General features: G+C 49.7%; 1 protein-coding gene across 1 annotated transcript in view; it reads right to left on the reverse strand.

The window, feature by feature from the left end:
• The window catches only part of COL23A1 (collagen type XXIII alpha 1 chain), a 192,750-nt gene extending 169,209 nt beyond the window's left edge, over positions 1 to 23,541 (reverse strand). Inside the window, exons 1-2 of the mRNA XM_059825575.1 lie at positions 23,326 to 23,541; positions 19,164 to 19,233 (exon numbers count right to left, since the gene is read on the reverse strand). Of these exons, the coding sequence (XP_059681558.1) occupies positions 19,164 to 19,233; positions 23,326 to 23,541 (286 nt within the window). The remainder of the gene's footprint in view (positions 1 to 19,163; positions 19,234 to 23,325) is intronic.
• Between the last annotated feature and the right edge of the window lie 2,442 nt (positions 23,542 to 25,983).

Here is a 25,983-nt window from a genome sequence, read left to right on the forward strand (position 1 = left end):
TAACTGAGTCGCTATTAATGAGCACTTTGGGAACTGAGGCGGGCTCCAAAGCAGGGGATGCTTTCCATCCCACCACCCAGGTGCTGTGCCTGGGTGCAAGAGGTGCAGAGCAGCACGGCCGTGCCCGACCCTGCGCGAGCAGAGGAAGGATGGGAGATGCTGGTTACAGATGCTGGGCTGACAAAGCTGCCCGCCTCCATTACCACAGCCCTCGCCTGCTCTGCACACCAGGTTATTGACCACCAACCTGAATGCTGTTAGAAAAAGGCAAGCGCTCGGCTGCCAAGCGTGATGTGAACAGAGGACTCTTCCTCCGCGTCTTTGTCCCACCAGGGTCAGGAGCCACTGTCCCATAAAGTCTTCAATGCCAAAAGCATCCAGCACATAAACTGGTAAAACCAATCCACAAATTGCATTAAAACTCCATTTTCATCTCCCAAAGCTTTGGGAGAGCCCCACCACGCACACACAGAGCCAGGGCGCTGCTTTTGGGGAAGAACCCGCCGCACGAGCTCCCTCCACCTCCCCAAACACGCTCCAGACACCGGGAGGATAGCTCCGGGGCTGGGCTGGCTCCTCTCAAGGAGCTTGTCCGTTAGAGCAGACGGACTCAAAAGAATCCCCAAACCCTACGTAATTGATTTTATGCGTATTCTGTAGATTTTATGCATATTTCCTATCTTTCCTGGCAGCAGAGCGGATGCAAAAGGAATCAAGTCCAGTATTACTTGCTAAACAGATGGAAAAAGTCTCTGTCCCCTGCAAGAAAGTACCGCTGAATAGAATTCAAAGCAGCAGTGCTAAAACTGTAACATCTAGGCCAGTTCTGAGCATCAATGACTGGATCTCTGCCTCTCTCTGACCAAAAACCAAACACATGTCAAAAGCTTCCTATTTCTTCAGTGCCAAATACACTACTTTTTCTTCAAGAAAAAAAGCGCCTCCATCACATCTCCTCCACACTATCGCTTGCAACACTTTTATCCTGCTTTTTATAAAGCCTGGAGAGTTCAATATTAGCTGATAAATTCTGAAACAATAGGGTTTACAAGTGCAAGAAACACTTTTTTTTCCCCTTTTAAACTTCTCTATTTGAAACAGTTTGCTGGGATTTCTGCCAGGATCTGGTGGAAAGTTTTCACATCTGGGCTGTACAATTAAAATGTCAAAGCCAGAGATTATTTAGTGTATTAAGAGGAAATCTAAAGAAAAGCCACACATTTTTAAGAGTCATATTCTTCGCTGAATTATGCCAAGACTATCTCCTCATTCAGTGTGAGCCAGTATTTCATATACTATTACAACTCTTACAAGGATCTAGCCAGTTTTTAAACTCTTTTTGCCACTTTGCCCCCTGCTACCCCAGATTTCTTCCTCTTGCCCCACCAGCAGCAACGCCTCGAGCATCCCTCAGCACGACGCGCACCAGCGCTGAATCTGCCGCAAGCACGCACCGTTTGCTCTGCTGGGTTAGCAATTAGGATTCGGTAGGTGAATATCTGCAAAAAATCTGGTTTGTGAGGGTCTGACATCAGATGGCAAAACGCATCTGTGTTATTCAGACACGCTTTGGTTACAAAGACTGTGTTTTCTTGAACTCTCAGTAACAATTTTAGATCTGAGTTATTGCCGTGCGAAAGAAACAAGTTAAAGCTGTTCAGTACAGCAGGTTCCCATTCACCTTTTGCAGATTTGCACTGCAGCCTGCAGACTTGCAGTAGGATACTTACAGTACACTAACAGCATCAGAATAATGCACTCAAAGCCAAAGAAAGTGAATACTTAGAAGCGTAGGATTTTTTGGGGGGGTTGGATAGGGTTTTTTTGTTTGGGTTTTTTTTTTTTAAATCACAGGGATATCTTACATCCCACCAGGCTTACCATTTCCCCAAGCTCTTCTATGCCGACGTGAGCCGCAGAGGAGGCGCAGCACCAGGACACCAGGAGCAGTGCTGCTCCTGCCTCTGCAACGCGACTCAGTGACCTGCGAGGCCCGAAGAACCCAGAGAGAAAAACAAGCCAGGTTCCTCCAGGACCATTTGCTCATTTGGGTTGTCTGTTTGTATGTAGCAGGGGTAGGGGAGTGATGAATTCAAACTTAATAAAAGTTTCCTTATGTCTATGTTGGAGTGTTTTTTCAAACGTTTTCAAATAGAATTTTTACCCAATAATTCTAGAAAAAAAGAAAATATTGTACACACCCCAGTTCCTACCGAAATGCAATCGATTTATTTCCTCCTGAAAGCCCCTCCTGCAAAGCAAGACGTGTCATAGACCAGTGCTGTCCACATGGCTGTACAGGGACGCAGCAGATATTTAGCAGAGCCCTCCAGCCCCCCACGAAAGCAACCAGCGCTGGGCAGCACCACTGCATTTTCCTAAAGAGGGTCCACAGCCTGCCTTGTCCTTGTCCCTGTCATGCAGGCACCACACCCTGAGCTCCCCAGCACACATTGCCGTGATCCAAATAAAAAGAAAATTATTTTTAAAACATACTCATTTCTCATTGATGGGACTATTCAATCCTGTATCTCATTTTTCCTGGTACTTCGCTTCAGGCCGTGCATATAAGCACAGTTTCACTAAGCCTGAGCGAAGCCCAGATTTGGACAGCAGCACCCTTACCCAGAACTAGAACTAATGGCTTTGCCATTGATAATATGAACCAGAGCAAGGAGGAAATTATTTTGGCAGAAGAGAGCAGAACTGGAACCGAAAGGTCAATCTATTTAAGGAGTAGTACCACAACATTATAGAATATACAGTTAAACCGCCTGCAGGAAATACAGTCTTCTTCTGGGTGATCTGTTCAGCAAGAAACATTGCAACAATTGGAGAAATCAATGCATACACAAGCCTAATAAAAATTTCTATGTCCTAATAAAAACCTTTCAACCCTAATAAAGACTAAATAAATCTGTTAGCAATAACCAGAACCAATACTGACCAACAAGAGCTAGAACCGGGACTGACTGCAACCCAAGGATTTAAAGTTATATTCCTGTTAAGAGCTACCTTGAAATTACAACTGACTTGTTGCATACAGCAGAGAGACCTGGGATTAACTCAACAGCGTGAGACAAGGCGAGGGCTTGGTGAGCATGGGCTGCGCTGAAGGCTTTTGGAGGAGGATGGGCTTGCTGACTAAATCAATGTTCTTAAGCAACTCACTGCAAAAAAAAAAAAATCCATATTTCTGTCTAGTTTTATCACTATGGTTCCCTCCTGCTCTTTTGAGAGGGGATTCAAGAAAGGGCAATGGGTACAGCAGAGCATTTAGCAAGAGAAGATGAGACGGGAGAGAGGCTGGAGCCACACAGAAGGTTTCCTTTCATGCCCAGGTAGTTTATCTGCGACGTCTGAATTGGAGGGAAAGAAGACTGACGTATCCTCTAAGTCGTGTCTTACCCAATGTGAAAGACATTTATGACAGGGATTCGTCTCCTTTTTGTTTTAATTATTCATATGCAAATCCATTGGGGGCAGGGGAGACCACGAAGGAAATGACATGTCAAGATACATAAACTGGTAAGGAAGACAAGCGCACCAAAGAGGGCTCCTCCAACCAAAAATATCTGCAAACAAACAACTTCAGTTTGCTATTCACAATTTAAGATGGATTATTTATAGATGAGAGCTGAAGAGTCATATGTGAACAGAAATTTGAGACTTAAATGATAACACATTAGTGATGTTTATATATCTAGGCTGATCCCTAAAAAAAAAGATGCAGGCAGGGGGACATGTTAATCTCAGATGTATTTTAGATGAGCTGGAAGAAGCAGATTGTTGGCTGCAGCCCTCCAGCTGATCAGAGCTGCATGCGATGCTCGGCACTGGAAAGCTTCAGTTCAGCCCCGTTTTGTACCACTTTTATGGCTCTAACCAGCAAATCAGTTTGTGCTGCTTTAAAAAAAAGCTTTTTAAGAGGAGAAAAAAAAAAGAACATCCAGCAACATTTAGCTCTCTTAAAACTACTGGGAAGGACCCTTTCCCTGCAACAGTCCCACAGAGGTGTTCAAAACACGGACCTCCCATTTTCCCTCCCTGGAAATGACAGCCCCGATTAGGACTTGGCTGCACAAACCCGATGAAGCGAAACAAAAACATTTCACAGCCCACAGCATTCCTGGCTCCCTGTCAAAACGCTGGCAGCCCGGAGAGGGAAATCAAACCCTCCGGTCCCAGGCTGAGCCTCCATCCCTTCATCTTCCTTCTTCCAGCTTTTGCACTTCAAGCTATCAGATAAGTACAAATTGCCTTTAACAGGCGTTATTATTCAATGTCTCAGGTGCTAACGGCTGTATCATCCACAGGCCCTGTCAGTGTGTCTTAATTTGAGTGGAAACAGCTTCAGTAAGTGGCCTTGATCAGAAGGGTCCCCCCATCAGTCTCCCGGCTGAGAGCCGTATTGCAGCTGGACCCGTTCATTAGGCTGTTTGTTACTCCTTGGCAAAGGTACAGCCCCAAGCAGAAGAGATTAATGGCTTAAACCCAGGGCCCCATTTTACATTAAACCAGGCTATTGCAAACCTCACTGCTTGGGAGAAGAGCAGAGTGTTTGGCACCAACCACGTAAAAGCTGACACCCATCAGCAGCGACCTCCGTGTCCACCAACCCCACCAACAACCACAAGCTCATGCTTCATCAGCGCAGACGAGCAGCAAATCAGCAATTAGCAGTCACTGCTCATCCCAGGGCAAGGTGCCTTTCCAGATTTGTGTTAGGTTTTGGGGGGGGGTTTCCCACCCTCCCCTTTGCATTCTGTAAGACCCACCCCAGGCAATGTTTCCTTCATCCATATAGGTTTGCCTGACTCCACCCTGCCCCAATACAGACAACCCCCACAAAAAAAAAAATAAAAAAAATCCCAGAGACAATAGTGCATAACCAAGTTGGAAATGCTGCCACAGACAGAAACCAACCAGTTTTATTACTAACTTCCCCCCGCTGCCTGGAAAACCTCCTAATCTCTCAGAGTCACCTCAACAAAGTTTCTCGACTACTCGGGCACCTCTTCTTTTACAGACAAACCAGCTGGGTCACAAGTGGTGGCTCACAGGGGTCTCCAGTGAAACCGCTTGCTCAGGAGGGTGAGGGAATACGCACAGACTATGCAGCTATTCCAGAGTAAAAGTACTCTGCAACTTACACAAGCTTACACTTACACAAGCAAAGCACCAAAAAACACAGCCAGGAAGGTGAGGACCCCTCAGAAGCATCCTGTGGTTGAATATCTTGAAGTTGGACCGCTTCACCCTTCTACTAAGGATTTCTCCTTAAGGTGCACATTTGTTAGCTGTTTCTCACATTCACTGGTTACAGCATGCCCTGCAGCAAGCAACCACCTGGCTCCAGAGGGGATGAGTTGAAACAGACTCCAAAATAACACCCTTGTGCCCCAAGTCACACCAAAATCCCCCCCGGGGCAGCACAGCACTTCCGCAGCAAGGAGGGCACAGAGAACATTGCTACAGCCTCATGCCTCCAATATCAAAAATATAAAGGACTTCTCAAGACCCCACCCAGGGTGCTTCAACAGCTACCCATGGACCAGACCTCAGGCGAGCTCCTCCACACACACACTATTCATAAATACACCCCCCCACACACTTTCCTGCCTCCTTGCAAGGAGTTTCACTCCAGTACATCTTAATCCCTCCCGTGTTTTAAAAGGCAGGGGGTTCAGATATTTTAAAGACGCCCCTACGTAACTCCCATTCCCAGGCTGAAAGGCAATCCCAACTAACAGCAGCATGAGCACACACTTGCAAATTGTCCCTTTGCTGCACCTTCCCAAAAACTTAGAAACAGCAAACGCCAGGAGACTCACCCCAGCCATGGAAAGCACAGAACCACATCCCACCAGCCTGGAGCTCCATCCACACTGCTGAAAAACCCCCCAAAGGCTCAGCGGATCAATATGAGACCTTGCAGGAGCCCACCAAGCCCGGGCTTTGCCGGCGGGGCAGGCGGAGCCCCCCAGACACAGATGGGATGAGGGTGGTGGATCAGGAGCAGCAGCTGTGCACAGTTACCTGCAAAAGCAGGTGACAGCACTGCTTCCTAACGGGCTGCGTGTGCCAGGGGAAAGAGCACGCACCAAGCGATGCTCCCCTCTGCAAGAAGAGGGGGAGCAGCCCTATTGCCTTTTCTGTTCTCCTCCCTGAGATATCCACAGGAGGGAGAGGTGCTCCTGATATCCCTCCTGGCTCCTCAGGAAGGGAGGCAGCAGCCAGTTTTGGGGTCATTCCTGGGGGCAGAGGGGACGTGGGAGAGAGAAGAATCCGGCAACGCAGGCTCGGCGTTACGGTTTTCAGGCTGCAGACGGTGCCTCTTGAGCCGCAGGCAAGGTGGGGAGGTCCTCACCCCAAATCCCTCCGGGGTCACAGCCCTGGAGCACAGTTCCACTGCTTCCCAGGCTGGTGGTCAGCGCTGCTCTTCCTTTCCCCGTGAAAAAGAACCGTGAGCTATACAATTAAGAGAAGCAGCGTTGCTTACTTCAGCACTTTTTAAACGTGCATTTGGATTTTTTTAATTGCATTAAAAGCTTCAATATAAATAAGTTTTAAAGTGTACTGAGTATTTTTTATTATTTTGCTCTGACAAAGATTCTGCGAGGCATTTAGAGGTCCAGGGCTCCCTGCTGCAGCTGACAGCACATCAGCCATCAGGACAGCGTAAAACACTCCTATGTGTGAAGATGCCACAAAATGGGATTCTGGTTCTTAAATTACACGGCTTGGATGCATGCGTTTCCTCTCCCTTGAGTGTGCACAGTTTTACACCCAGGAAAAAGCCAACATTTTCAACATTTGGTGGCAAAGGCCAAACTCCTCGGGGTATCGGTGCCAGGTTTGACATCGCCACTTCATTACGGCGGCTCTGCGTGGGATTCCTGCCAGCAGCACTGAGCTTGCTGTGTAAAGTGGCTGAAATTCAGGGTAGTAATGACATATAGACTCATGGCAGTGATACAGCCATAGGGAATGCCCAACTATGGCAGGCAAAACTTCCAAAACTAGGTATCAACTCAATTTTAAAGCAAAACATTTCAACAGACTGTTGGGTTCAAACAACACATAATTACCCGCTTAAACCAAATCAGGATGGAGCCACCCAGTTTCACCCATTCCCCACAATGAAATCCCCTGGGGACAAGCTCTGGGCACAGAGCCGTCAGCCAGGGCCAATCCGGAGCCGAGAGGAGCTAAAACCTGCCATAAGCAAAGCCCAGAATAAAACCCAGCAAGAAAGGATGGGCATTGATTCACTGAGGAGAAGGAGCGTGTTTGTCACTCCCTCGTCCTCTGTTTTCATTGCCTTTTGCTTTGCCACTTAACAAGCACTAAAGAGTATATACAGATAAATACGGGATTATTATGGGATGGGAGATATATATAGATATGTATGCATAAAAAGCCTTCTTCCTTACAAACACCACCACGGGGCTGAAGAGGTGATGGTGATGGGGAAGTTGGAAATGTCCGCTGACCTGATGGGGTGGGAGGGATGGAGAAGGGGTGCTTCCAACTTCAGATCCCCTTGTTAATTCAAAAAAGTGAGGGTTGGGTTTTTTTTCTTCCTAAATCCCAAGTGCCTACTTTAACAAAACACAGCCTCCCCTTCTCTGTTTTGTGTGTGTGTGTGTGTATGTGTGTAAAAGCAGAGAAGCCTGGCTTTTATCAAAGGCCTGAATGTGCCTTTGTGTCACTATAACGAAGGGGAACCAAACCAGGGGGGTGATTGTGCCGCTGCTCCTCCAGATAGTCCAGACCTCATGGGTCTGATCATCTCCAGCACAGCCATCTGCCCCGGTGCTGGGGCACGACCGAGCACCCGGGGATGCTGCGAGGCACCGATGCACTCTGACCTTACATCTGTGTGAAGAAATAGTTTAAAGACTGTGAACCTTTTCACTCTGAAAATGAAACAGAGTTCTTTAAAGTCTGGCTTAATTCACATTAAAGCAACTCTCACGGAGCTAAAATACAGTGCTTTTATCCTTAAAGTCAAAGTGGTCTGCATAAACTCCCAAGTTGGAGTTGAACACTCCGTCTTGGGAAATTCAACCATATCTTTGGAATTAAAATAAGACTTTTATACAGTCCTGATCTACGAAATTGATAGATCCAAAAAAACAAAAAAAAAGAAAATGCAGCAGAAAAGAAAAGCACGTGCAACCTCTGGCTGGGGTCAGGGCATCTCTGTCTTCGCACCACGCTCCAGCATGGGATTGATACGCACCAAGGACAAGGGAAGGGCCAGACCCTCACACAGCAGTCACCCCAATAACGACGATGACCCTTGACTCAACCCTCCAGGACTGAGCTGGAAAAGCTCTGGCTTAGGATGCAAAGCTTAGGAAAAAAAATTAAAGAAGCAAACGAACACAAGAAGTCCCTGTGTCCATGGCACAGATGAGCATCATTGCCCACACTAACAGCACACAACCCCCTACAAACAGCATGTTTCTCATCTAATCCCCCTCCAATAAATAACTGTCTGTCTTCAGACACCAGTTGCCAGTAGCCAAAAAGCAAGGCTTTCTCTTAAGAAATGTGACATACATTCCTTACAGTTCCCTATCAGGACCTGTTTTTGCAATCAGCCATGCCTTCAAGTCCCGCTGGGACGGTGCTTTCAGTCCCTAGACAAGGACTGCGCAACATGGTTGAACATATTTAAATGTTTGCACAATAGGGACCCAGAAGCGTCATTATTTGGTAGTAGTTACTGCCAAAGCTTCCCAAAATATGAAGCAGATCATATCAATACCAACTGTTCTCCTCTTCCAGACAGATCTGCTGGGGGAAAAAAAAAAGAAAAAGAAAAATCTGTTCAACATCTCGTCCAAGCTCTTCAATCTCTCTTAGCAGTGAAGCAGCACAAACCTGCTCAATCCTCCTGCACCAAGCGCGCCGCACACTGGAGTAGCACGAACAGGGACGGCTCAGAGACAGCATAAAACATGGAGAAAACCCAGACGAACTCGAGCCAGAATGAAACATTTCCAGATGTACTGTACTGATAGACCTCATCTCTACTAGTATTTTTTTTTAGAAGTCTGACCACAAGCATACAGATGGTTGGGAACTCCATCGAACCTATTTAATTTTTCTTTGTAAATACTTCCCTCTCCATGTCATACTTGCTGGGAAGCCGCCCAAGAGCCTGGGGCATGAGGGGTAAAATTTTTATATGGTGCACAGAGCTTGAGTTTAAGAGGTCCACCCAGGGGCCGATGGCCTCCATGTGCTGCTTGTACAGCCAACGACCATGGTCATGCTACGAAGAGCCAGAAGCAAAGGGAGAAATGAGGATTTCTTGCAAGTGCATAGGAAACATCTCACGCGGGCTGGAGCCAAGTCCACCACTGGAGTTGTCTTGACATAAATGGTCCCAGTCAACTTGCACCAAAGGGGACCTTCTGATGAACGAAGTCCCGTGCAGTCAGGGGTCAGTGGCTCTTGTCATGGGGTCGCTCAGAGGGATTAAAAAGTAGTTTGTGTTACACAGCCAACCCCAGGTAAAGACTGGCTTTTCTTGGCCTTCAAATCTTGTCACGATTGCAATAATTTTGAAAAAATAAACCATAAAGGGCAGCCGCCCTTCAGCAGAAGCCAAGCTCTCTTAATATCTTAAATAAATAAATAAATAAATAGACCAAATTTAAACATGAGCCAGAAAGATGAACAACAGCTTCAAATGCAACCAACGCAGCCCCAAATCCCTACCCCAACCAAGGTTCAGTATGGCTTACAAGAGGAATGTGACGTCTTTCACGAACACCTCCCCAACTCCAATTTGTAGAAAAAGGGGGACTTCTGGCACCAAATTAACCCAGTGACATGCTCTCTCGAGCCCCCTCCATGAGTCCCGTGGCTACACTCAATTCATCCTGCATATGCATTTTTTTCTCCTTCTTGCCCCATTAGGTCACATTAAAAAAAGCAAACGAGCACGTGCTGGGTGGGCAGGGGGACATTCAGGACCTGCCATCCCCTGCATTTCCAGCAGCTCTTTGCCTTGCTCGTACAAAGGGCTGGGAGCTCGATCCATCTGCTGCAGGCATGAAACCCAAGAAGCACATTGTATTTGCGCAGGCTGCCAAATCCAAGCGTCCAGGAGTATCTTGGCACCAGCGTATCTTCTGCCACATGATAGAACAAAGACTGGTGGTGACAAACGAAGGACAGGTGGAGGTTTAATTAGGTCACTAAACCATGTGAGTGCAACCTGCGAGGCTGCTTTAATGCAAATGCTTGCGCCGACCACGCTTGTGCTCGGGGTGGAAAGCCACAGCCTGCAGAGACGATTGCCTCCCACCTCAGAGCTGGATGCTGCATACAAGTGGTGGGATTACCCCAGGGTCATAGCTGGGAAATGACGAGAATTATTGCCTCTTGCGTCTGGTTTAGAAAAGCAGAAAGAAATCCAGCCTTTTTACTGTCCAGTTTATCATGGCAGGACAGGTGCAATTAAAAAAAGATCGGCAACTGAATCTGTCTCCTCCATGCAGCGTGTCACCACGAGAACCTGTCACTCAGAGACCGGTGTACCTTGTGCATGTGCGTGGCGAGGTTAGTTCGATGGTCAGTTCTTGCACATCCAGCACCAACCGCAGCCAGGTAGAGCCACTGCGTCTCTGCCACCCCACCCAGCACCCTAGGGCCAAGGGACCCCAGGGACACCGCTGCAGCAATGCTGTTCCCAAAATCCCCATCACCATGGACGGACAAACCTGTAGCCAAATCCTCCATGCTGGCTGCTTTTAAAATAGCTTTTCAGTGATTTCCTACAGCCAGACCAGCTTCATGGAAAACGAAGGTGGAGGAGTACTCGGTCACACGGCTGTACAAGAACTGCCACCCCCTTAACGCATCTGAGGACAAACCTGCTGGTGTCACACTGCCTTCCCATGGGGCAAGGTCCGGGTGCTCTGCATATCAGACATGATAATTTAAATAATTTCACTGCTGATCTGGATAGCCAGTTGCTACAATAAAGGTAAACCCTGGTCCACGCTCAGGGTTAAGGCCGGGCTGCACCAAGCTCAGCAGCTACTAAAGACCCTGACAAAAGTAGGATTTTCATGCTGTAGAATTCCCACTCATGCCAGTTATTGCAGCGCCTGGAGCCCTAAGTACGATCCCGGCTGGCATGATCAATGCTTGGGTTGTGTTTTGGGTTGGTAGTGGAGGGGCAAGAGAGAAGCGCAGCGATCCATGCTTGTGGCTGGTATTTGGATTCACACCCTGGTCCTCGTAAGCCAGGCAAGCCACGCTTCTCAGTGAGCAACTGTTGCAGCCTAATTACTTGGTTAAAATCCTGTTAGGACTCTCAGCTACAGCCAACTATGCGTTTCACTCTCCAATTCACCTTCCTCCCTCCCGTGAAAATATGATGGTCAAAGGATGAGCAAATTTGGCAACGTGAAGGCATGCTATTCAGGTGCTGGAGTACACAGGAATACTTTCCTTTAAGGAAACTCTGTTTAACAAGAGCTGAAAGGGACTCTTTTGCCCAGAAATCTGTAAAATAACCCAAAAGCTACTGATAGATTTGCCCCTTTGGGGTTAATTCCCCAGGACCCAACTGGCCTTTATCAGAGTGACAGGAGTGCTGGAGATATTTTGGATTCTTTAAAGTGCACTACACCTCCTGCCCCTGCGACCCTACAAAGTAAACCAAATGACCATGTCTTAGAGCAATAAAATGGGAGCAAGCACGCATCACCAGGGTAAGAGCAACGTTTCTGGCCCTTGAATGGCAAAACAGGAGATACACCAGGTTTATGGGTAGTCCGGGACTACTCAAGTTGGTGGGGCAGATGGGGCTGTTTGCCCAGCCCTTGCCTGGGCTGGCGCTCGCTGAAAGAGGCCAGAGGGATGGTTATTTAACACTTATCTGTTGAGGAATGAAGCAACACCCACCCAGTGCAACAAGAGCAGAGGCATAACAGCCTTACAGCCCCTCTGCGCCCGTTTGATTTTGACTGCTGCTATCTACGCGCTCCCAGCCACATGTGCAGGTGATCGTGCTTATTACGCAGTGTGTATTTGTGCAACGCAAGTCATGAAACATCAGTCTGGAGCCCCTCGGTGGCAGAGAAATAAGGCAGCTCTTGCTTCGGGAATACACCAGCAGTAGCTGATTTCCCAAAAATCTTTTCTGTGCTAAAACCTGCTTCTATCAACACTGCAAGAATGATAAGATCAACCTAAAGCATGCTGGGTTTGAAACACATTCCCACCTTGTTACATGTAGGATGGACCGGAGATGACAGCGCTACCAGCTCAATGAAACAGCATGGAGGTACAGTAGGTACCATGCCAGGCACAGTCGATTTTCAATAATCAGTTCTGCAAAGCCAACTCGCTGCTCACGTGGGTGACATTAGTCCATCATTTGAACAAGAAAGAGGAGGAAACCAACTGGAAGCTGATGGGAAACTCCTAGGTGAGTCAGTCCATGAGCATTGAACCAACCTGCTTCAGAGCCTTCTCTCTGGAAAGGCAGCGCCGAAGGGGCTGGCAGCAAAAAATATCTGTGCCTAGATAAATGGCTTCATATGTCGAGACGAAGATAAAGTTACACAGAGCCTCTCGCAGAGGATATGGTCATCAGGTTTATTTTTGTAGTTTTCATTACACTCAAAATAACTTTGGCAGACTTAGAAAAAATAAATTTTCAAAGCCTTCTCCCATTGATGTCACCAGTTTTAATTAATTTTTGCTGAAGTGGGCTAAAGATGAATGCTGCTGGGAAAGGGCTGGTTCCTGGGGTACTGCTCTGGGCCTCCGTGTTCAAACGCCGGAGCTGCACCAAACGCCACCGGGATAAATCCCGCCGCAGTCTCACTGGGAGATGGCTCCGGCCCATTTTCCTGCGCCAGTGGTTTTGAGGCCAGACTGCCTTTTAGCTCACGGCTCTGACTCCGTGTCAGAGGCGCTGCCAGCTCTGGGAATAACACTGGTACCGCGCTATTTCCTGCCTCGGAAAGTCCTGGCCACATCCAGCATTTAATGTCACCTCGGTAGGACATGAAATGTCACTGCTGGCTGACACAGCAGCTGATCTGGTATGGTATTGTTCGGATGGGTGTTGAGAGCAGAGGACGTGCCTTCCCTTGGATGCCAGCAGGCTGGGGAGCTCGGTTTGAGAGCAGTCCCCAAATCCCCAGACTCAAACCTCCCCTTTGCTGCACACCTGGCTGTCGCCTGCCGCTCCCTCCACCACCACGAGCTCCTCAACAGGGGTGCAGGGCGGTGCCGAAAGTGGCTTTGCAACAGAGAAAAGCAAGCCAGCGTGAGCAGAAGCCCCCCCGGTACTGCCGTGACATACCTGGCTGCTGCCGCCGTGCCAGCAACCCTCTCCGCACACACAGCAACCCTCAGGGCCATGAAAAAATCATTCCTCTACTTTCAAGAGGGACTTTGGGCTCCTTCCCCCTTGCCGGCTGGCACCCTGCAGCGCACAACACATGCACGAGTCGTACGGCTGGGAGGAGATGCCAAACCAAGCACGACTCCCTCTCCTCCATTTATTTCCGTCTATTGCAAGAAAACAACACTCCGACCCATAGGTTTCCATCAACGGAGAGTCCTGAAGCCACGAAACAGCTCTCTAAGCAGAGCTTTAAGTTTCCCAAGGATGAGACGGGCGCCCACCACTCTGCGGCGGCTGCTTTCCGGGACCTTCTGTAAGAAGTCGGAGGGTACCCGTGCCCATCCCAGGTAGCTCCCGGGAGAAGGCGGCTGGCGGCTCCCGCACATGTGGCATGCAGACACGGCTCCAGATGTCCTCAGGGCCTTCCACAAATATCCAAAAGGGACTGGGGAACGGTCGCCAGGAAGGAGCTGATGGAAGGTAGCCAGCAGTAATTTCTATGCTCAAAAACCGTTTTTCCAAAAGCTGCTAAGATCTGCGCTCAGATCGTATTTTTGAAGGGGTAAGATTCGCAAACACGTTAAACAGAAAGTAAGTGTCTGCATTTAAATGGCACCATTTGTCAAAAGCCCTTCCCAGCCGGTTGTTCTTCGTTAGATAGGTGCTTTAACGCTTGGCTTCTGGCTCAGTTTTTAAAATCCTGGCACAGGCTTTTCTGTGCAGAAGAGAATTGTGATTGTGTTTGTAAGTTTAGTGCAAAAAAATCCTGTTGATATTAATATTGCAATTATGATGTCCTAGCCTCATGCGGGCAAAGTCAGACCGAGAATGTAAACGCTGCTGAAGCGAAGTGACTGGCAGGGCATGGGAAGGGACAGGGTTCTCACAGAAACCGGGGCGAGGAGGATTTAGGAAACAATTTAGAACTTGAAGATATTCTAAAGCTCTTTGTCTCATTCTAAATTGTAAAAATTACAGAAAAATACTGAGTTTTAATGGGTTCAGTAGGTAGAAAAGCATCTCTTGAGGTGACAGTAAGGAATACTTCAGACATTTAAGCTCAGTAGATGCGAAGCAATTCAGAAAAGCAGAGATCACCACTAATTTAAAAAATAAATACTTGCTTTCATTTGATATTTTTCCATATCTATTCAACTATCCTGAAGGACTCACGACTCAGAAAGGCAGAACTACAGACCCAGATACCGAAGATGTAAAAAGAGAGCAATAACAGAGAGCTGCTATCACGCGAGAGTGCGAAACAAAGAGCCAGCCTCAACAGAGCTCGGCGCATCCCGTTTGGCTTGCTGGAAAACATCTGCCGTTTGTCAGGACTACAAAGCAAGCAGAGCCCTCTCCTCCTTGATCTCCAGCAATTAGGGAAATTCTGTTGTGCTAATTACCTGGGGAGACAACACGGGGAGAAGGCAGATAGCGAGCGACGCTTGAAGGCGACATTTACACCAGTAAAAATTAGGCAGATATTTCAAGTCGCTGGGAACCACAGAACGTGCCGCGCCAAACTTCCCCAGCGAGCTGGAGAAAGCCGATCCCTGGGTATAAAGTTAGGGTAAAAATTAAAAAAATAAAAAAAATAATAATAAACCCCTATATAAATAATAATAAGCGCAGCAAGAGAGCCTCTGGAGTTGCTGAGTCTGCAGAGGTAGGGAGGATTTTAAATGATCGGCTTCCCCAAGTACACATGGTTTGAATTGCCGAGAAATGGAGCAATCCGCCGTCCTGCAGGCTGGAGTACCACTCCGCTCTTCCCGCTGCCAAGCCATTATTGGGAAATATTTGTCATATATTAACTGGAACATCGGATTACTACACTGAACATTTAACACTGTTCTGTAATATATACATACGTTCAAAAGCATATGACACTGTCTCAGCGTGAATTCAAGATGAAGACAGGGATATGCATCATCCAGCAGCCAGGAAATTCGGAGTTAAGGCTTGGGAGCGCAAAGCCTGCTGAGGTACTGTTAAATAAAAAGGCACAGGGAAACACAACGCACACGTTGAAATACGCAGTGCAAGAGCAGCCGAAAGAGCTGGAGATTTTCACACCCTCAATCTGCAATACAGCAAGGACTTGCTGCTGGGCAGGGCATTTTCTGCGGACTGGGGCTTGTTTTAAGCCTTTTTTTTACTGGATTTAAGAGGAGACGCTCGCTCTCAGGGTCTAGCACGGTGCGTCCAGCACCTCGAGCTCTTGAGGGACCTTCTCACAGATCCTGAAGACTTTTGGCGGGGCAACTACTGTATTTAACAAGAGCCTTTCGCACCTCAGGTTTCAAAAAGCTGTGCTTAAAAATACAAGGGGGGGGGGGATAAAAAAAAGACTCCTTAAAAAAAAAAAAAAAAAAAAGGCAGTCAGTCAGAGGCCACACAACTGCAAAGTGTCCGCAAGCATGAAGTTTTAGTCTTGCAAGCATGAAGTTTTAGTCTTGCTTTCAACCCACTGCCATGTGCTCATCAGCTGGAGGCTGTCCTAAATGCCATATAAACAAGTGGTCCTGCACCTGCTGGACTTTATCTTGCAGCAAAGGCTGTGTGAGGATCCCACCACCGAAAGAGGCTGAACATAAGGGGACGAGGGGCCTCTCCGCGAAATATTACAGTCCTGGCTCAGGGAACGACAATAATAAAAATATTGAGCTGCTGTTTCGCAGCGAGCCAACATATGGGGACAGCCTGTCCTGGGCCTGTCTGGCACCAGCAGCACGCAACCGCTGCGGCCCCGTCCCAAATAGCTGGGGGGGACGAAAGGCCACGCTCCTCACCGGAGCGGGGTCACCAACCCGCCCCGGCACGGCATTTCGGAGCCCGACCCGCAGCTGGCCCAGCTGCCCCAAACCGCCGAGGATGCTCTCCTCTCCATCAGCCACAGAAATGCCCAAACCATGAAGGAGCCAAAGTGACATGAAGTTGTTGTCAGTGCCCCCCCCTCCTCGCTTTGGTTGACTAAATAAAGCAAAACGAGTCAACTTAACGGGATGCTGAGAGCAACGGAGGCACCTTTTATTTTTCAAGCTTTTTTTTTGAAACGATGGTTGTGTTTCTTGGCGGTTGGGATGGCTCCATGGCCCTGGCGAAACGGCCGGGCCCCCTCTGCTGGCCACCGGCCCCGGCTCGCAGCCCTGCCTGCCCCGACAGCCCCCGGGCCCCGTTTGGGAAGGCCAACAGCTCTGGAACAAGCCAGTTGAGCCCTATAGCCAAATAGGTGACTTACTGCAGAGCGCAAAGCACGAAATGGGTGGGTTTTGGGGAAGGAGGGCTTGGGGGTTTGGGATTTTTTGGGGCGGTGTGGGGAGGGGTTGTTTTGGTTGGGTTTTTTTTTACAAGCACAAATCTAGGGCTTCTCTGTAGTCGAAATAACTTGAGCCTTATTTAACTTTTAAACAGAACATAGTCATCTTGTCCCAAACTGCTTTTAACACATAGCAAGTTGTTTTTATCAGTCGTCCCCCCAAAAACACCACCCCACCTCCCGAACCCCGACAGAACCCCAAACTGACTCGCTTCAAGGGAAAACAGATCTTTAAAACAAGCCCAGCTCGTAGGGTGAGCTCTGAGCACAGTTTGCTCCCGCCACTGCCTGCGGGTCTGCGGGGTGGCGAGTCCCCCTCTTCCCAAAGAGGCACCAAGGGAGGGACCACACCGGCATGACGACCGCCACCATCGACAGCTCTTCGGTGGGCTTGCTTTAAACCCAGTGATAAGAAAGAAGTCTTCTTAAGCTTAGTGGGGTTTCCGGAGGAGGAAAGCCTCCCAGCCCAGGCGTTTAGGATACCCACCGGGCTCCGGCTGCCCCCGGGAAGCAGGAGCGGGGCTGCAGCCAGGGCTGCCGACGCTGGCCGTGCTCCCTGCCTCCCCCTGCCCGTGGGCTGGCAGGATCTCCCACCTCCCCATCCCCTCCACGGGGGGATTTTCTTTCCCCAGGGGCTGCTTTTTTGGTGCACTGACGCGAATTGAGGCTTAGTTTTTAGTTTTCAACCTGGCGAAACGCTGGAACAAATGCCAGCGAGGGCCACAAGCTCTCGGGATGTTTCTGGACCAAGCTCTTTAACTACAGACCAGAAGGCACTTCAGCCTTCTTCAGGAGAAAGAGGGGGAAAAAAAAAAAAGAAACACATGTAAAGATTCCTTTGATTTGCTCAAAAATAGCTGAAAGGCTTCACGACAGCTCAGCAGCACATCCCTGCCTTAGCACAGCGCTCGGCTCCCGAATGGTGGTAGCCAGGAGCAGCCACTGACTCGACACTTCCTACCCACCAGTAAAGCACTTCTCCTTCCTTCGGCTCGCAAATTACTTTGACATTCGTTACTAATGACTGTAACAAGTATTTCAGCAGCACGTGGGAAAACCTTCCCCCTCCTCTCTTCCCCCCATCACTCAAAGACAGCAACCAGCAAACTCAGTGACCCAGAACCAAATTGGGACTTTCCTGGCCACAAAGGAGCCTCTTCAATCCCAGTTGCTTTCTGCCGAGCAAAGGAAAAGCCTCTTGACTGCTTAAGCGCACCAGTAGTGCCCCGGTTGCACAGCCCGGAGCAAGACGCAGCCCGCAGAGCCCCGTGAGGCTGACAGACTCGGTTGGGGCTGCGCATCAGAAGGGAGAAAACTAATTTGACCGCCGGTGTCCGAAGAGCTGAAAATAAGCATGATTTGTGTCTCAGCCGACGGGGTTTGGTTAGAAGGCAGTGGGGCGTACAGTACGCCCATAGGAGCCTTCCACTAGGAAACCAGTCAGTACAACTGCAGCAGCACATTTAAGAGCATCATTACTGAAATATTTCCGAGCTTATTACACATAATCTTATGGAGAAAAAGTCCATCTTTTTTTGTCCTGTGAGTATGGACTAATGCTGTGTGTTCTGGTAGGATTCATATCCAGGATGGCAGGAAAATCTGAGACTAGCCATTTACCTATTATGCATCTACATATAGAATTTAGGCTTTGTTTTTTTCTTTAAAACCAGAATTGAACTATCTGCTGCTTGCAAGGCTTTGTAACAGGCCTATGCATTCTCCCCCATCAAAGCACTGCACATCTTTCACCTGCCTTTTGCTGCTTCTGTGAAAAGGAAAAGAAGAAAAGAAAAGAAAAGAAAAGACTTGAAGTGCCTCAGCCCGAAGTCATTCATGCCGTTCAGTATGAGAGCAGAGCACTTAACGGAGCATTTCTATAAATGAGATTCCTTTACAAACTAATCTAAGCTGTTTATTGTTTCCAAGGAGCATGCACTTCCACAGCAGAGCAGGAAGTTTTGACAGTTTAAGAAGTTCATTAAACTCTGGGAGGAAATTTAAACAATCAGTGACAGCTTTCATGCAGCAAGGCAGCGCTGGGGAAGTCGCTACCCTCCTAAAAGGCAGAGAGGCTGCAGCTTTCAATTATCACACTTGCATTAGGCCCCAGTGATTTTGTTACTACTTCTAAATTGTTTTGGCCTGACACCCAGGGCTCACAACCCAGAAAAGCTATTCGCTCTTTTATTCTTATAGCCAAACGTCGCTTTTGTCCAAACCTCAAACTCCTTTATCTGTAAACAGGCCAAAGCTAGGCAATGGAAGAAGTTAACAGTCTCAAGCACAAGACAGTGCTTCAGCTTGGAAAAAAAACCCACTTCCCAGCGCATTCTCCTTGATACAGAGGAATACATAAAATAGGAGAGGAGGAGCTCAGCGGCATCGGTCCGGCGAGCAGGCGGTTCCCGGGCAGTCTGGCGTTGGCCATGCCGGTACGTTTGCACCTACCTGGGGGGCACATGCAGTCTGACGGAGCCTCTCTCGCCGTCCGCAGCTTTGCTAGTCCTTCACCCAGTTTCTGTTTGGAGGAGGAATAAAAACAGTCATTTAGAGAATGCATTATACCTAAATGCGGACTGCGTGTGCATGCCAACAGCCAAACACGCTTCCACCCAGCACGCTTCCTTCCAGTGAGAGGCAATAGCTTCACCCTGTTGTGTTCAGCCTCTTGATAATATCTCGTGCCACAGTAGCACACGAAATATTAAATGTTTCTTAGCAAGTGGCCACTCCACAACCTTTGCACGGGGCAGGCAAAGGCTGCTTCTGCACCTCCCAAAAGTCACTTGTGCCAAGCAGGGTGGGCTGGATTCATCCTGAGCAGCTATTACAAGTCTCGTGTTCAGATGTCAGCGTCGTCTCAGCATGTTTGGTGGCAGAAACAGTGCTGGGGGAGAGAGCCCCTCTGCTCCGCCACGGCCAGCCCCGACGGCGAGGCAGACGCCCCGAGGAAAGCCCCGCTGCAACCGACCGCGACGCTCCTTCCAAACACCCTGGAGGTTGCATGGCAGGGTGATATTTTCACAACAGATGTGACCTGATTTGGCTGATTTTGTACTTAAAATTCATGCTACAAAGAGTATTACAGGTTCTTGAGGAGAGGGATGAGGATTTGAAGGACAGTGGGGTGGGCACTGCCAGCGAGACCGGGGTGTTTATGCAACCCCGGGTCCACCAAAAGCCCAGTGTTTCCATCTCCAAGGTGAAAAACTCATCAGTGGGACTACTAGAACATGTGAAAATTCACAAAACTAAAGCAGTGTCTACGTGGCATATTGCAGACAGATGTGAGCACACTCTGCCTGCTCACTAAGCCAACCAAAATGTTCATGCCTGCATTTAGGACACTGCCAAGCCCAAGTTAATAAGCCCCGATGACAGGTAAGTTATATTAGCTCAGGCGTAGCGCTTCGTGGCTGGGGCAGCCCTGCAAGGGTGGGAACATCTCACCTTCACCCGCAATCGTTGCTCCTCCAGGAATGCCCTGTCTCACCTCAAGTATTTACCAAGAGAGAAACCGATAACTGGAGCCCCCATGTTTCAAAGAGAGAAAATTCAAAGTACTTATTGAATTCAGGGTGTTCAGACTTGAATTTTACACACCTGATGACCCAGTCTATGCTCAAATATTTGAACACTGTGGACTATTCAGGAATTAGGCTACCTGTGAATTAGGTTCTTTTCCTTTTATTCTGGGGATTAAGCAGTTTTATCTGTTGTTGAAATCCTACGCATTCCTTTCTAGCTGCTCGGATGTGATGCTAAGAGGTCCTGAAAGTATCAACACGGTTTCATAGCACCTGACAGAGAAGTTGTACTAAGGGAAGTGTAAATATCAGAGTGATCCAGCTGCCTTCTGCAGCACATACGCTTTCCTCGAGAAGAAGTAGCAAGAAAGTATCTAAAGAGGCTTTTCTGACAGTCTGAATATTACAGAGTCACTCAATTTTTATGTTCATTTTAAAGTAATTTGGATGATGAATATGCTCGAGGAAACAAAAATAAGCTCTTCCACCCTTTCAGTTCAGCAGGCATCACTGGGAACAGCAGAGGAGATCTGCTCCGGTCCTGAATCCTGGAGCTAGTTCTCTGTTCTCCCATTGAATTGTCCTTGTCATGAAACTGATTAATCTGGACACTCTCTGCCTACCACGGACAATAAATCCTTTGTGAACGAAAGGGTCCAGCTTTGTTTACAACAACTGGATGCTTCTATAATCCTCCCGTTAACATTTTCCCTTCAGTATGAAAACTACGCGCTTCAAATTGGGGCTTTTGACGTAGAGCAAGTGGAGACGCCACGTTCGGACCACCCTGTTGGAAATGTTGTGGAGGGCATCAAAGCAGGACCCTGCAGCACGTCCCACTCAAGGAACAGCCGAGGGAAGGGCAAGGTCCCGCCACATTAAAAACCAGCCATTTCTCCAAAGTTAGACGGGTGCCTGTCACAGGGCCAGAAACTAAACCGTAGTTGTCCAAATCGGCTTTCATTGCCTTAACCACACACTCACCCTTCCTAGCCTCTTTTACTTGCCAAACATTTAAACAACACTAAAAGGAACACAGCCAGCATGTTGGCGTTGTAGCGCTGCTCTTTACATGCAGCTCTGCCATACATTACGCCAGCAAACCCCTAGATCGGTATATGGAGTAATGCTTTTGGGGTAGCGACAGAGAACAAAGTATGCTGGGTCATGCGCAGGGAGCGTATGGAGCTTTGGTTTCCCTTCTGAAATATTGTGGTAAACTTGAAAGGAGGACCAACACAGAATTCAACAAAAAAGCCTGACCCCAGGCATCAGTTGATGTTCATGATGATGGAAATATTCTCTCGCTCTCCAGAAACTCTCAAGCACAGGAAGGACAGAAGTTGCCCGACGAGCGAGCGGTCTTATGTAACAGAGAGGAGTTTGGTCAAGAAACAGACTCTTTCTGAAACTTTAACATAGATGAGTAAGTTCGTTTAAAACGGCTGTTAATAGATAGCACAATCACTACCATGCATTCCTTGAATCTGTGACTTGTTTCAAAATTTGCTTTCAGTATTGACAAAAGTTTGGTCATACTAAATATTTCAACAAGCTCGCTCTTGCGTTAGAAGCCCAATTATGTGGTTTTGCTTTATTTTCCCCTGTACAATCTCCGTCTGAGCGTTCCCAGTACAAAACAAGCTTTCCGCACTTAACTAAATCTCAGCAAGAGGTTGCACATGATCTTAGGCAGTGCCACAGAAACCATTCCCATTGCTAAGCACATTTATTGGAGTAATTGGAACAGAACCACTGCCACGACTGGCAGGCTAATTCCTGCCTGGAGAAAAGACGTTAACTAGATTTTGTGATTACGCCTCACAAGCACCCCTCTGATTCAGGGTTTCCACAAAACTATTTTTTAACATTTCCCTTTTATCAAGGCACATCAACGCAAACAGGTTTCCAGGAGAATGGACACGCTGCGGCGGTGCCAGCAGTACCCTCACCGTAACTCCAACAGCAAGAGGTAGCAGGAGGAACCGTCGCCCCGTCGCCCCAGCGCTGCCTCCGTCCCCCCTCGCATCCCGCCCCACGCACAGCGGAACCAGCTCCGCTCCCCAGAGCTGCGCACAGCTGGAGGGCACTGCGTACAAATACGCTTTTGCACGACTGAGGCGTCGCGGCTGTAACAATCCTGATGCAGCACCGTGTTTTGCCCCCCCAGCCAGGCCATTAATAAAATCCCAGCGTAAAACCTTCCCCAGACGTCAGAATCGATCACTCGGGAGCGTCCTGCGGCAGCCCCGTAAGCCGGGTTGAATCTTGCTGCGCTTTATGAACTACTGTTTACCCAAAGCCAGCAAACCAACTGTGGGATCTTCAAGTGTTTCCTATGCGTGATGGGAGCCCCCCCCGTCCCCCGTGCCTGTAAAAAGCCCCAAACCTAAACACCACAGTCTGGGGAAAAATACAACCCTGGGATCAAGCGTAACTTCTCCCAGAGATTTGATTTAGTTACGGAGATTTAGTTATAGTTATTTAGTTATCAGTGTGGGTAATTTTTCTCTAAGTAGGAGAAGTCTTTCAGCAGAGAAATCTTTATTGAGTAATTTCAGAAAACCCTGGGATTGAAAGCGAAGTAACTAGTCGCTAGTCTTCTCTACCCGCCATAAATCAGTTCAGCACTGCTGGACCGCATGATACCCTGTGATAGACAGTCCAGATAACCGGGATCATGTTCGTAGATTTCTGACAAGGAAATTATAGTCCATTACATCCAAAGATAAACAGTATTTAAGTGCTCGGGTTACCTTTGCCAGCGCATAGAATGGGGGAGAAAGCCGGGCGTTCTCAGACACTACGCTGCTCGCCTCTCCACCTGGGGCATTTTCTCTTGGGACTCGCGGGGCTTTGCCGCGCCTCGCCCCGCAGCGCCATTAATAGCGGGGAAAGGCCGGTGGAAGGCAGGAAGCTCTTCCCACCGGGAAGCGAAGCCGGCGACGCCGGGGGCGAGCCCCGCGCCGGAGCGGGGCCGGAGCGCCCTCCCCGAGTTTCTCGCCCCGCTGCGGCGGGTCCCTGCGCGCGCGCCCGTGGGCGCTGCCCACCCGTGGGCGCTGCGGGGCCGCGCCGCCACTCACCTCGCGGAAGAGCTGCTCCACGCGGGGCTGCAGCGCGTCCAGCAGCGGCCCGGGGCCGGCGGCGCCCCGCTCCTCCAGGGCGGCCAGCCGGCCCTGCAGCTCCGCCGTCTTGGCGCCCAGCAGCAGGCAGACGGCCACGGCGGTGAGCGAGAGGAGCAGGCAGAGGGCGGAGGTGGCGGTGCCCGCCGCGGCGGCGGCGCCGCTGCCCGCGCTCATCGCGCCGCGCTCCGCGCCGCTGCGCGGGGACCCGCTCGGCTGCCGCCCGCCTCCCCCCGCATCCAGCGCCCGCCCTGTGCGCTGCGCGCCCCGCCGCGGAAGTGGGGCCGGCAGCTGCGGAGCGGCCGCTCTCCTCCGCTCGCCCCGCCAGCCCGGGTCTTAAACGGAGGAAGCGGGGGGTGGCGGCTCCCCCGCCGCCTCCCCCGCGCTGGGGAAGGGGGGATGCTCCGAGCGCGGCCCGCCGCCCCCCATGGGGGATTACGCGGAGCAGATCCCACCCCCGCTGCCCGGCCCCCCGCGGGGACCGCTCCCCCCCCCCCCCCCCCCCCCCGCCTCGCCGGCCGCTCGCCCGGGGGGCCCGGCGGTGCCCCGCGGGCGGTGCGGGGCCGGGCGGTGCGGGGCACGGCGAGAGCCGCCTCGGGGTGCGGGGTGCTCCGCGGAGGCGGGGGGCGGCCCCGCTCCGGCCGCCGAGGCGGGCAGCAGCCGCGCAGGGCAGCCCGCAGCGGTGCGGCCGCGGGCGCGGAGCGGGCGCCCTCCAGCGGGGCCGGGGCGGGCGGAGCGGGGTCCCCGCGCCGGGACCGCGGGCACCCGCCGGCGCCTCCGAGCGGGCACAGCGCCGGGAAGGGGCCTCTCCTCCCCTCCCCTCCCCTCCCCTCCCCTCCCCTCCCCTCCCCTCCCCTCGAGCGCGACCCGTGAGCGGTGTCAAGCGTTGGGGATGCGTCTTCGTTCTGTGCTGCGGCCCCTCTCCGGACCGCGATCTGCTTTAGGGAAGAGACCTTCTCTGCCACGGCCAGGGGTCTTCCACCGTGCGTTGTAACGTGCTGGTTTTATCACAGTGAAGGGCCCCGTCTGCTTTAGGGAGCCTCTGAATGAGAGAAACTATGCTCGTATGTAAGCACCAAGTACGCCCAGACTTTGCCAAACACCCTTGCCTTTTTCCTCTCGAACAGATTGCATCACATCAACTCTTAACTCGCCTATAAAACATCCTCGGATAACTTAATGCCTGTCTAGACTCTGAGCACATAGTACACGCATCCAAATGTACTCTTTGCCTCCTGGCCACAGGCCCTGCCCTTCAGGGAGTAGTTCTTACTTCTAGAAGAGATGGGTGAAGCCTAGGACAGAGTTAGACAATGCTACTAGGAGTGGTGCCAGTATTTAGTAACTGTGTTAGCAAAACGCGCGGGGAGGGAGCGAGACTGCGGTGTTGGATATATACACTGCTTTTTTGTAGCCGCTATTTCCAAACCAGTCAGCCAGGCAAACCTGTATCGCTTTGCTAACCACTACTTCCTGCTCTTCACATGCCTGAGGATAAAATGAAGAAAACTCCATTTTCTTGTGAGCAATCTCTTCCTCACCTTCTTCTCCCCCTCTCCTTTCTATGAGCCTGCTAAGACTTTGCTTATGAGTTCTATCATTGCGTGTGCTCAGTACCATCACTTTGGGGGAGCTTCTGGGGTGCAAAGCATCTTGTCCTAGAACATGTCCACAGGGCCTGAGCCCTCCTTACCCGCAAACTGTAAAAAGGAGGACTGAGCGCAACTGTAGTGGCTAAGCCCTCTGCCCCAGAACTCCTAACCCCTTTCCTGGGAAGTTTAACCCCCAGCTCAACTCTTCCCTTGCTCAGCTTCTGAAGTTCTGGATCTCATACACACTTTGCACTTCAGACAAAGCCTGCTCTGTTCACTTATAAGCCAGCTTTATTTTGTCCTATCATCCACGTTCAGTAAAATGTATCCCTGACCCATTATGGAAATGCACACTGTTGGTCTACCCAGCTGAACCATTCAGATTTAAAGATGGTATTTTCAAGGTCCAGTAGCTAAAAAAATCTGAAGTGCGGGGAGAGATGCAATGGATCTTACCATTATTTACCAACAGCTATAGGCAGTCTTAGCTTGATCCAAACACGTGAAGATTACAAACTGCCCCAATTATATTTGTGTTTTAAGACAAGGGGGGCTGGGGGGTGGTGCGGGCATAAAAACCTCTTCCCTAGTAAAGACAAAACCCCCGGAGGCAGCCCAGGGACCAGGAGAAGTCAGACCTGTTGGAGACCGAGCCCCTGCCTGCTGCTCAACTGCTCACAGCTCTGCGCTGCTTCAGCGGGGAGCCCGGGGACGCTGGGCGCACGCCCCTTCACACGAAGGCTTTTGTACAGCCTGTACCGCCTGCAGAACTACTCGGCCCCTCGCTGCAGATGCTGTATTAATCTTGACAGGGCCTGTTTTTTAAGTTTACTGGGAGAAGGAAAGTGAATTTAAACAGGTTTTTATAATATGTGTTTTTTTCTAGCCTGTATCTCCTTTAGCAAGTGCGATGCATTTTAGTAACTACGTTAACAAAGGCTAGAAGTACTCCTTAAGCAAGAGTACACAATCCTCCCAATTTTGATAGAACTGTTTTATAGTTACAGTTTTATAGTTATAGCAGCAT

This window comes from Gavia stellata, chromosome 16 (genome assembly GCF_030936135.1).
Source record: "Gavia stellata isolate bGavSte3 chromosome 16, bGavSte3.hap2, whole genome shotgun sequence".
NCBI classification, from domain to species: Eukaryota; Metazoa; Chordata; class Aves; order Gaviiformes; family Gaviidae; genus Gavia; species Gavia stellata.